This window comes from Electrona antarctica (assembly GCF_951216825.1).
Source record: "Electrona antarctica genome assembly, chromosome: 20".
NCBI lineage: Eukaryota > Metazoa > Chordata > Actinopteri > Myctophiformes > Myctophidae > Electrona > Electrona antarctica.
The window spans coordinates 5,765,303-5,777,802 of record NC_136801.1 but is presented as its reverse complement, the minus strand read 5'-3'; the positions used below and the strand labels follow the sequence as shown (position 1 = coordinate 5,777,802).

Below are 12,500 nucleotides of genomic sequence, written 5' to 3'. Positions count from 1 at the left end.
GACAACGAAATGTATGTGGAGTTTGTAGGCTGCACATTTTATTTTATTTATTTTTATTTTATTTGGACAGGACAATGCATATTAATGGATGTCACATGGACGTAAATACACCGGATATAGCACAGTTGCTAATTTTCATCCGCAGTCCTCACAAGAAACACAAAACGGAAAAACAGACAGTCAAACCGTGGAATACATTTACATAACATTACATAGGGAACACTGCATAAAAAAAGAAATACACCTAAAATAATCATGAATGGTTACATAACACACAATAAAGTCGTACAATAAGTGACCTATATGCCACTAGGCAGTGCTCGAGTTGTAAATGATTAGGTGCTGGAGCCCATGAGCGTGATTTTATCTTTATGTTTTTCATAAAATGATTTATCCATATAAAATCCCCAGAAGCCAAATAAGGCCAAATAATGTTTCCCAATCAAAGAATGCATTTATTAAAATCAGACCACTCACATCAGAGTATACACTAGCAATAGCAGAAATGCTAAATATTCTTTATTTATTATTATTATGTATTATTCTGTCAAAACATAGGAGGGGGAGGCATGTATAGAAACAGCTCTCTCTACTTGCTCTTTCATCAACTGTGCCTTCACTTCCTTCATTTATCTTTCTGTTTAAGGGGGGAATTGAATTAGGGAAGCATCTAGGTTAGGTTTCCTTCTGAAATTCTGAGCCGTACGTAGCTACATTGCCGTTCAAAAACTCAGATGTCGTACACGCACCCTCTATTTACGAAACGGAAAAATGAAATGAAAAGCAAACAGGCTTAAGGAACAGAACAGACACTCAACGGCCAGCACTGTCCATGGTGCTTTTCTCCATTACGAGCCACGGGAAGGGCCATGAAGGGGAAACCGATAAAAGTTGAATGAAGCACTTGAAGCTCAGCATTCCTATTCTGGGCGGAACATTCACAAATAAATTGCAGATCTAAACAAGCTCGTGTTAGCTATTTTTTGGCAAAGAGATTTGGTGTATAGGGAAAAACGTGGTCCAAGTACAGGTCAGGTCCATTTTACTAAGACTAGAGGGTAAAAAATGGTAAATAATTCCAGCATTAATGTAGCCCTGCCACTAGGTTTAAAGATTTCATGACAGGTTTTCATTTATTTTTATTTATCGTTTTTCTTTTAGGTTTTACTTATTACAGTAAACCACTGGTTTTCAACATTGGACTCATAAGGGTACATTTGGTGCCATCTGCACACCATAGAGCGTCGCAGTCCCCTCGAGAGACCCGGAAAATAAATCCCCGTTCATTTTCCTTATAGACTTTTCAGAAAGTATTTATCTAAAGATGTTTACGCCGCGGACAAAGCCAACTCTTGTCGTGACAAATCATGACAATAAACACAATGTTTTGGGCCAAACAAAGAATTAGAAAGTAGAAAAAAAGCGGCAGGTTACAACACTTTTTTTGTAGTTTTTCTTCTTTGCAATTATTTGTTTGGTCCAAAATATTGTGTTTGTTGTCATGATTTGTCACGACTCGAGTTGGCTTCGTACGACGCTTAAAAGGTCTTTTAAATAAATACTTTTTGAAATGTCTATTGGAAAAATTAATTGGGATTCATTTCCTGGGCCTGGCGTCGAGACACAGAGTGTTGATCATGGCTCATTTAATGCTGCCTAGGATGGCAGCATGAAAACGCTGAGCTTTCAGTGGAATCACCTGGAGGAGGAGGTGGCACAACTCTGTTTTGCTCTGCAGAGGGAGTTAGAAGAAGGAGAGGAAGAATAAGACGAAGAATAAGATGACGAAGAGGAAGAAGAGAATGAGTGAGTGAATGTGAGAGAGAGAGAGCAGGATGAAGACAGTAGCAGAGAATAGCAATAATTACTAGTGAGGCCCTGTGAGTGTGTGTGTGTGTGTGTGCGTGCGTGCGTGCGTGCGTGCGTGCGTGCGTGCGCGCGTGCGTGCGTGCGTGCGTGCGTGCGTGCGTGCGTGCGTGCGTGCGTGCGTGCGCTGTGTTGATGTAAGCCCATACGACACAGTTCTCTAACCTACATAACAAATAATTAAATCCACTAAATCACTTCCTGTACCCATTTCCCAGTGGAAGGGAAGACATTATTATCTCCTCACTAGCAACTGCACATCCAAATGCCTCAATCTGTCCTCCTCACACTGAAGTGAAAACTGACTTCTCAGACTGAATTCACAAACCCAAGAGTGATGAAAAAAAACATAGCAGAGTGAAAATAACCATGTCATAATAGATACATTAGGCTACATAAGACCATCAGCCTGTCAAACCTTTTGTTTGGGCTTCTTCTTCTCCCTGAAAGTAATTATCTCTCAACAGACAGACATGCTCTTCCGAGGACGAGTGAGCGAGTATGATTCATCCGAGTCACGCGCTGAAAATGAATCCGTCAGTCAGACTGTAATGGCCACATTTGCAGTCGGCTTTTAATTTAATTTAATCCCATTAAACGTCTCTCAGACAAAGTATTAGACGTCAAAACCGTCACTGTGACAAAGAACAGTAATGACTAGCGCCTCGATGGTGAAAGTGAAAAACGTGTGACTGCTGCGTGATCTCATAAAAGCTCAATAACTCCTTTATAGTTACTGTAACTCTGTTACTGTAACTCTGTTACAGTAACTCTCTGTTGAGAGCTTGCAGAGCTCTTTCCTCTATACTTTTGTGCAACACTGTCAAACAACAAAGTATGAAATAGGGCATTCATTCATGAATAAAATAAACGTAAAAAATCACACCCGTGTGAAGTGAGTGGTGCAACTCTGTGTGGGGGTCCCCGGGGGGTCCCTGGAAGTTCCAGACCCCCAGGAACGCGCCCAGGGGGGCGGGCCGATTCCGGCGAGCCGCCCCACGTCCGAAACGGTAGAGAAATGACAGAGTTACCATGTGGGGGTCTCTGGGGGTCCCCGGAACATACCCCAGGAACGCGCCCAGGGGGCCGGGCCGATTCCGGCGAGCCGCCCCACGTCCAAAACGGTTGAGAAATGACAGAGTTACCGTGTGGGGCTCCCTCTACTGTACCCTATACTGTACTGTACTGTCACTGTACTGTACTGGCACACCCAAAATCATCAGTTAATATGTGCGTGTGTGTGTGTTAGGTTGCGCACAGGTGGTGAAAAACAACCATGCTATTATCGTGCTCATACCCACCCAGGCACCCAGCCAGCCACCCAGCCAGCCAGGCACCCACACACATAGCTCCGTAAGGGAGTGGTTGCACCACTCAAAAAAATGAAATATGGAGGTACAAGGTTTCTCCCTGACAGTGACTGTGTTGATGAAGGCTTAACCGCCGAAACGTTGGATTAATTTTTGTCTTACCTGCTGTCCGACTCCTAATACAATATTGGCACTCTGGCTATTGGCGTGTGCGCTGTGCGGTCACCCTCTTGTTTTTTCAAGATTTCCTCTACAGTTTTCTCCTGTGTGCCGGCACCGCTACAAGGACTTTGGTGTGCGTTAGCTTCTTTGTACACAGTGACTGTGTTGAAACCCATAGTGGAGACAAACCACTGCAGGCTGTTGCATTGTGTGTTTACTGCGATGCTGGTCCTTTGTTTGGCGTTATACTGTCAGACTCATAAGTGTAGCTAGTGTCTAGTAATTAAAGGCTTTGTAATGGGCTCACAGAGCCGGCCTATGGGGTATTATACTGACTGACGAACAGAACATGCAGATCTACCGCACAATGTGAAACAATTACAGTATTTTCAAGACTGCCATCCCATTTGCATTTGCATTGTGTTCATCTTTGTGTGTGTGTGTGTGTGTGTGTGTGTGTGCGTGCGTGCGTGCGTGCGTGCGTGCGTGCGTGCGTGCGTGCGTGCGTGCGTGCGTGCGTGCGTGCGTGCGTGCGTGCGTGCGTGCCACGTGTGCATGCGTGCCTGTGATTTGAACGTTTGGACTACAAAACCAGTTGTCTTCTGAGAGTGTAAACTCTCAATATTACATGAATTGAACACAGGAGATTTGACTATGGTACTTACCAGGTTTGGGGAGAGGAGTGACTGGAAGTGGAGGAGTAGCCCAGCTCTGGCAATCTGCTCCAGCCAGCGATGGCTGGCCTCCATGGACTCCGGAGGGTCTTGGGGATCTGGGCTATCCTGGTCAGGACCCCTGCCTTCGTTGTGGAACTGTAAGGGAATACAGGTGAGAATGTTAAACTAGATCTAAGGGTGGTAGTGGGGGCAGTGTCTTGAGTGTACCTGGTTGAGCACAGCCAGGAGGTGCTGTGAGAAGTGTTTTACCTGGTTGAGCACAGCCAGGAGGTGCTGTGAGAAGTGTTTTACCTGGTTGAGCACAGCCAGGAGGTGCTGTGAGAAGTGTTTTACCTGGTTGAGAACAGCCAGGAGGTGCTGTGAGAAGTGTTTTACCTGGTTGAGCACAGCCAGGAGGTGCTGTGAGAAGTGTTTTACCTGGTTGAGCACAGCCAGGAGGTGCTGTGAGAAGTGTTTTACCTGGTTGAGCACAGCCAGGAGGTGCTGTGAGAAGTGTTTTACCTGGTTGAGCACAGCCAGGAGGTGCTGTGAGAAGTGTTTTACCTGGTTGAGCACGGCCAGGAGGTGCTGTGAGAAGTGTTTTACCTGGTTGAGCACAGCCAGGAGGTGCTGTGAGAAGTGTTTTACCTGGTTGAGCACAGCCAGGAGGTGATGTGAGAAGTGTTTTACCTGGTTGAGCACAGCCAGGAGGTGCTGTGAGAAGTGTTTTACCTGGTTGAGCACAGCCAGGAGGTGCTGTGAGAAGTGTTTTACCTGGTTGAGCACAGCCAGGAGGTGCTGTGAGAAGTGTTTTACCTGGTTGAGCACAGCCAGGAGGTGCTGTGAGAAGGCACACACTGCCGCCACCAAGGACTGACAGAACACCATGTCACGCCGTAACTGGATCTCCGAGTCTGAGGGCAGAATGTATAGAATGTGAGAATGTTTGAGAGTTGGAAAAATGCAGGGATGAGAGGGAGAGAGAGAGAGAAAGGCCGTAAGGGACAAAACAGGACGAGAGAGAGATAGCATTGAAGGTTAAGCCATTTTGACCTGAGATCAGATTCTAAAAATGTCTTCTACATCCTGACAGTTTTCTGAAAAAGCTATGTTTCTATGTCAGTCGTTCTTCGATTTTTTAAAAATAGCAGACCTATTTTTCAATAGCTAACACCAAAAGGGGTTCCCGCACAAAATGGGTTAATATAAAAAGATAAATGGTACGATAATGTAATGGCAGTGGTAATATACTGTGTAATTTAAAGATGTATCAAAGTTAGTGAATAGATGACTAGACGGGTAAAACGACGGGGAAAACGGTTGGGAGGTAAATGAAAATGAAAAGGAATGAAAGACATTAGGTTGCATTAGTTGGTGGTATGATAACTAAGCTGACTTATTTGGGTCAGTTTATTCAAGGGGGCAATTTCTGGTGCTTTAAAGATAGTAATTAAACCATTTAGGCCCGACGTCGAAATAAAAAAAATGTTCGCTCTGAAAGAATATATATTCAAAGATTTGTGCTGCATTTTCACCATTTAAAAAAAATAGGAGACCTACAAGCTCGTAGCGCGCCACTCGGTGGCGCGCTATGAGCTTGTAGATCTGCTATTTTTCAATAGCTAAAGTATAACATAATGCTTAGTTAAAACACCAAAAGGGGTTCCCGCCCAGAATGGGTTAAAAGCCTCAGTCAATTTTATCATACTCCCCAGGATATTAAATATTCTGTCAGAAAGTACATGAGAGCAACATGACAGGTGTGCCTGAGCGGGAAATAATTGGCTGCCAAAATATGGTGAAAGATGAACACCCCTCCCGTCCCCACCCGGGCAATGGCAGTGACATGGCACCAAAAGAAGTTTGAATGATCTCAACAACAAACCCCTCAGGAATTCATAATGTTCTGCATTTAGCGGGTGCAGATTCTTCAGTATTCGCTATTGCATCTGTTGAGTATTGAGTTTTTCTGTGGGGTTGTTATTACACTGTTTTTCTTAAGCGGTTCAAAAACAGGCGCCTGAGGCCTGTTCTCATCAGCATAATTCCAAGACGAGTTTGTGTCTGACTGTGGTGGCGGTATTATTGCCAAGAGCAAGAGCTAAATATAATATGGATCAGACACTGTGTTAGTTTATGATTTAGAGGAGCTGTTGACCTCATAAACAGTTGGCATGTCTGCTTTGAAGTTGATATTTATGTGTCTCTGTTATTACTACATTATACCTAACCTGAGTGTTGGAAAAAGTCGATTTTATTTCATTATACCTGAGTGTTAACCCATTTTGACCTGAGATCAGATTCTAAAAATGTCTTCTACATCAAGACAGTTTTCTGAAAAAGCTATGTTTCTGTGTCAGTCGTTCTTCGGTTTTAAAAAAATAGCAGATCTACAAGCTCGTAGCGCGCCACTCGGTGGCGCGCTATGAGCTTGTAGATCTGCTATTTTTCAATAGCTAAATCATAACATAATGCTAACACCAAAAGGGGTTCCCGCCCAAAATGGGTTAATACTATAATTACTAAATAATATAATGAAACACTTAAAACCTATATACTTCGATGACTGAAGTCCCCCAGGGGTCCAAACTTGATCTCCTCCTTTCCCCCCCCTTCTACAGCAAATATTTGTGTTTGACCAGAAACGTGTCGTAAGCTTGTACAGTAGATGTGCTATTTTCTGCAAATGTTTTGCCAAATCTTCACCTATTATGACATGCCCAGAACAGGGATGCTATGGTTCATGTACAGTCCAGTTGTGTTGGTCTGTTCCTCGCTGACATCTATAGGTACCTTTCAAAACCTTTCAGGCGAAAGGTACCTGGGGTCCACCTATGCTTTCTATGGCATAGGCAGCTCCACCACGGACCCCCTAGCCTGGGGTCCACCTATGCTTTCTATGGCATAGGCAGCTCCACCACGGACCCCCTAGCCTGGGGTCCACCTATGCTTTCTATGGCATTGGCAGCTCCCGGCCGGATCCGCCGGGAGAATCTAGACGCAGCTGCGCGGCATGAGACTAATTAATTAGAGCGACAGAGAGAGAGAGGAGTGTGTGTGTGTGTACGGGTGTGCGTCAATTTAACAAAGGTGCAGACGATCAGAAATCAGCAGAGAGTGATCGACGTTTGCGCTACTCTATGCCGAATTGAAGTGGACTCGGTCCCAGACTTTATTTTCTTTCTCTCCCTGGAAATAAAAACGTCTGTGTTTCCGAGGCTATTAATTTGGTAACCGCCGCTTTTTATTTCTCTCGCTATCCCTCTCAAACATTTGGCTTATTCTTTGCATTTTTCCTCATACTTGTGTTGCTTTATTTGTTCATGTTATCTTTATTATTATTTAGTGTGTAATAGTATACGGGTAGTCACATGAGATCAGGAGTAATAGGAACAAACCTGTGTACTGGAGTAAGACCAACAGCACTCGCGTCTTCACCTCTAGAAAAAGGAAACAAACAAGACCATCAATCAAACACTAATGATCAAATAACCCATTTTGGACTGAGGTCGATAAAAAAAAGGCTTCTAAATCCTAACATTTTTGCGAAAAATGTTTCTATGTCAGTGGTGCTCCACCTTTTTCATGTAAAGGACCCCCAGAATTATCTCTATTGGGCCACGGACCCCCCCCATCTCAAAATATGTAATTCCAGGGACCCCCCCAGAAGCAAATATTTGAGTTAAAAATGTTCGCTCTGAAATATATAGTCAATGATTCGCGCTACATTTTAACGATTTCTCAAAAATAGCAGACCTACAAGCTCGTGGCGCGCCACTCGGTGGCGCGCTACGAGCTTGTAGATCTGCTATTTTTCCAATAGCTAAATTATAACATAATGTTTAAAACACCAAAAGGGGGTTCCCGCCCAGAATGGGATAATACCCAAGACGTCCATATATAAACCTTTCCTCCACTGCTGTGACCCAACAGGCCAGCCAAGCCTGCAGAAGCCATATAACCCATTTTTGGCGGGAACCCCTTTTGGTGTTAGCATTATGCTATGCAGATCTACAAGCTCATAGCGCGCCACTCGAGCTTGTAGGTCTGCTATTTTTGAAAAATCGAAGAACGACTGACATAGAAACATAGCATTTTCAGAAAACTGTCAGGATGTAGAAGACATTTTTAGAATCTGATCTCAGGTCAAAATGGGATAAGCAGTGTGGGAGACATGACCACTCTGCGTCAGCCCCGTCCTCCCAACTCTCCCGGCTCGTTTATCTTCACATGTGAGGGAGGTCCAAACATCGTATAAAAGGCCAGGCACAGAGGAAGATAATAACATAAATCTATGTATTGTTTATATTACATATCTAAACCACTGGTATTTAATGTACAGAACAGTAAAAACCTTGGCAGGCCGTTTTGCTTGAAGGACTAAAAAGCCATTATGACGAGGAAGGTACAATGGAGCGAGTACCGTGCACACAAGCCAGGCAGCATGGTAATATTAGTTCTGCTCTACAACGGCCAGCTACTCATCTTTCCCAGGAGTATAATGTGACTAGCCAAGGATTTAGGTTATTTGTATGTATGTGTGCCTCTGTGTGTGTGTGCGTGCGTGCGTGCGTGCGTGCGTGCGTGCGTGCGTGTGTGTGTGTGTGTGTGTGCGTGTGTGCGCGTGTGTGTGTGCGTGCGTGCGTGCGTGCGTGCGTGCGCTTAATCCGTGCGCCAACAAACACAAAAACCATGCTACTCCCTTTGGGGACAGGGGAAGGCTAAGGTCCTTCCTTGCCTACATAAATAGTGGTGAATCAAGGAATGCTCAGAGGAGCGCACAGGTCCTCAGCTCCATAAGTCACTGGGCCGTAGGCCCAACATGTTATGACTTTCCAGTTTATGTATAGGCATTTTGATGTTAAGAGTTCGGGGAGATCAGTGTATTTAGAAGTCTGGGAGAGGAACAGTTATATGTTTGCAAGTACATGAGATGCAGGACACTGGGGGGATTTGTCAATGTAATAAATATGACCTATGTACTGTCTAGAACAGTTTTCCATGTACAGTATTGCAAGTAGTGCATCTACTGTAACTATGTCTGAGCATGAGCATGCGGCTGAAGCTTAGAGTATATATGAATAGAGACGGCACCGGATTTCTCCTCCCATCCACTTGCATGAAGTTGCTCAAAAGCGCATGAGGCAATTTCACTCCTCCTTCCGGGTAGGAACAGAGTGCATTCTGGGATGGATTGGGCTCAAACACATGAACGCGCTGCCGTTGACTATCATTGCACGCGTTCACGTGCGTTCACGTATGAAACAGCGTTCACGTGTCATCATGAACGTGCGCAATGATAGTCAACGGACCAGCGCGCTCATGTGTTTGGGCCAGCGCTGAAATACCAAATTCGGCCACTATGTCCATTTCGCCTCAGGGTTTTCTCCGGGTGCCGTCTCTATTCATATATACTCTGAGGGCTGAAGACCAACGTATGTGCGCTTGTTAGTGCGTATCACATGGATGGCAACACAAATAGCAGATCTACAAGGCTCACAACGCATTGCAATGCGACACGTTGTGAGCTTGTAGATCTAATATCTTTGAATAGTGGAAATATAAAATAGGGCTCATAGTGGTTCATGATGAATAATTACGCTCCAATATCTGTATGCATATAACGAGTACTTTTGCTACTCTAAATATATTTTGATGCTAATACTTTTGTACCTTTGACTGAAGTCAAAGTCATTTTGAAAGCAGGACTTTTCTTTGTAACAAAGACTCTTTACACTGTGGTATTGCTATAAATCGGAGTACTTCTTCCCTTCCACGACGCACACTAACCTTCAACAAACTTGGCGATGGTTTGTGTGAGGCCTTGAACGCTGCCAGGCAGATTCCAGGGATCCTGTTTGACGTGAAGACGGAGCTTCTTAGTGCAGTTCACCCTGGGCTCCATCTCTTGCTGAAACTCTGAAAGGCGAGCGCACGCACACACACACGCGCACGCACACACACAAATAAGAGTTATGAGGCAAGAGTTTTTTGCATAAAATGAAAGCAGATTATGTGACAAACTGCCCTCTTGCATTATTCATGAGTCCTAAAAGATGGAGAGAGAGAGAGAGACACACACACACACACACACACACACACACACACACACACACACACACACACACACACACACACACACACACACACACACACACACACACACACACACACACACACACACACACACACACACACACACACACACACACACACACACACACACAGGGGAAGAGGAGAGATGTTCTTCTGGTGGGACACAACTCATTATATTTTCATCTCTTTTCCTCCAATGTACTTCTGCTTCTCTCACATTTTCCTCTTTTTCCATTATGTTCATCTGAGAGAGCTTCCGTCTCTCTCACTCTCCATTTTATTTCAGTTATAGTTGATTTCATTAATATACAATTTGTGGTTTTTACATTGCATTTCAGAATGTTATACTATCTGTTCTGTATTTGTTGTCATGTGTCTGTCCTTGAATGTGCAAACTTCAATACAAATACTTGAATAATAAAAAAAACTCTCTCTCACTCTCCTCTCTCTCTCTCTCTCTCTCTCCCCCCCCCCCCCCCATCTGTTCCAGGGACCTCCCCAGACGCAAAGATTTGAGTTAAAATGTTCACTCTGTAATAATATATATTCAAAGATTTGAGGCACATTTTCACTATTTTTCAAAAATAGCAGACCTTCAAGTTCATAGCGCGGCACTCGGTGCCGCGCTATGAGCTTGTAGATCTGCTATTTTTCAATAGCTAAAAAGTACAACGTAATGCTTTAAAACACCAAAAGGGGTTCCCGCCCCAAAATGGGTTAATGTAGTCACCAAACGAGACTCTGGTGGTAACGAGTGCTTCATTATTCAGGTGTGTTTCATTAGTGGGACGTGACCTATGCAGAAAAACTCCGTTTTCAGACCTTATGTCTGCTATCTCACCTCATCTTGGCAGTGGCAGCAGAGCGCCAGCACACAGGAGCACGTCAGTCCGATAAGGTCTGATATAGGAACGGGACAGACGGGCGTGTAATTGTTTACTTTGTTTGAGTTTACTTTGGAAACCGTACGTACATGGAGCTCAGATCTGTGATAACAGGGTGGCCATTACACAGAGGCTTCAAGGGGATTTGACGTGTGTGTGTGTGTGTGTGTGTGTGTGTGTGTGTGTGTGTGTGTGTGTGTGTGTGTGTGTGTGTGTGTGTGCGTGTGCGCGCGTGCGCACGTGCGTGTGCTTGCCTGTATATAATATTTACATCTGTCTGTAGTGTATGTACACAAACACACATGATCAGATACAGGAATGCTCTACTAGATAATACTATTTCAGCCACACACACATAACTGGCACAGAAATGAGGGCATTTGGTTACGCACACAAACACCCTCATTCACAGAGATATCCGAAGACCCATATAAATAAAAAACCCACTTTCAGATCAAATAGTATATTCACACTCCCAAGAGACCGATGTGAGTGTCGAACTGGGTGTGTTTGGACGATCCACTTTTCAAAACATACCACATGACTCATTAATCTGCTCTTGTGCTCAGACTCACAGTCAGAGAAACCTCATTTGCCTTTTTCAGAAATTCACATTCAAGGACACCAAAGCTATTTTCTTTTGGTTCTATTAGACCTGAGCCAATGCCTTATATATGCCGTTCTTTGCCAAGTCTGGCGTCCTTGTGCTTATAACTCAGACACAAAAACAACCCATGCCTTTGAGAGCACTGCATTTGGGCTATATCTAATCTCCATAATGTGTCAACTCATCGAAAACAGAATTCTAAAGACACAGCTATTCTATTTATATGCCAGGAAGGACCCAATGGAGATCCATTTACTGTAGCTGCTTTCCCAGTTCCTGCTACAGTTTCCAGTCAGAGATAAAGCAAAGCAAGATAAAACAAGCTAATGTTGATGTTTTTCCATCAGCAGGTGGCATTACAGACGGTACAGTAAGAAACTCATCATGCAAGCACAAGCATTAGCATTCCTGCGGTGTCACCTTCCCTGCTGGCCGATAAGCAACGCTACAATAAACCACAGAGCGGAGGTGAGTACAGGACACTAATGTGGGCACAGTGCCCATTCCGACGTCGTGCGCCGTAGAGAGAAGAGAACAAGGGCACAGTTTGATAGCTTCGGGGTAACCGGGGATGATGGAAAGAAAAGAAAAGAAAAGGGGAGATGAAGGACGGAGGAGGATGGGAGGAATGGGACTTTGAAAGGAGAGGAGAGGAGATCCGCACACCGTTTGAACAGAGCGGGGGCCGAAACGTTGGATTTTTTTCCCCCACCATGTTGTCAATAAATTATTGTGGGTGCTTTTAAAACGTTGTGCGGATCTTCCTCTCTCCTTTCTTAGTTATTTTTTGGATCCTACACCCGTTGTCTATACTTATGGTTTTCACATAGAAGGTATTTTTCAAGTTTGAACTCTTGTTTGTGTTCAACATAGATGTCACATGATGTCATCATACTATTGAGTTCACTTTGACACTTGT

The 12,500-nt window shown here is 44.2% G+C and overlaps 1 protein-coding gene across 2 annotated transcripts in view; it reads right to left on the bottom strand.

The window, feature by feature from the left end:
• The window catches only part of prex2 (phosphatidylinositol-3,4,5-trisphosphate-dependent Rac exchange factor 2), a 218,828-nt gene that overhangs the window by 57,070 nt on the left and 149,258 nt on the right, over positions 1–12,500 (bottom strand). For both annotated transcript variants that reach the window (XM_079488991.1, XM_079488992.1), the window contains 4 exons: positions 9,785–9,913; positions 7,393–7,434; positions 4,811–4,908; positions 4,004–4,150 (listed from right to left, as the gene is read on the bottom strand). In XM_079488991.1, coding sequence (XP_079345117.1) covers positions 4,004–4,150; positions 4,811–4,908; positions 7,393–7,434; positions 9,785–9,913 — 416 coding nt within the window. The remainder of the gene's footprint in view (positions 1–4,003; positions 4,151–4,810; positions 4,909–7,392; positions 7,435–9,784; positions 9,914–12,500) is intronic.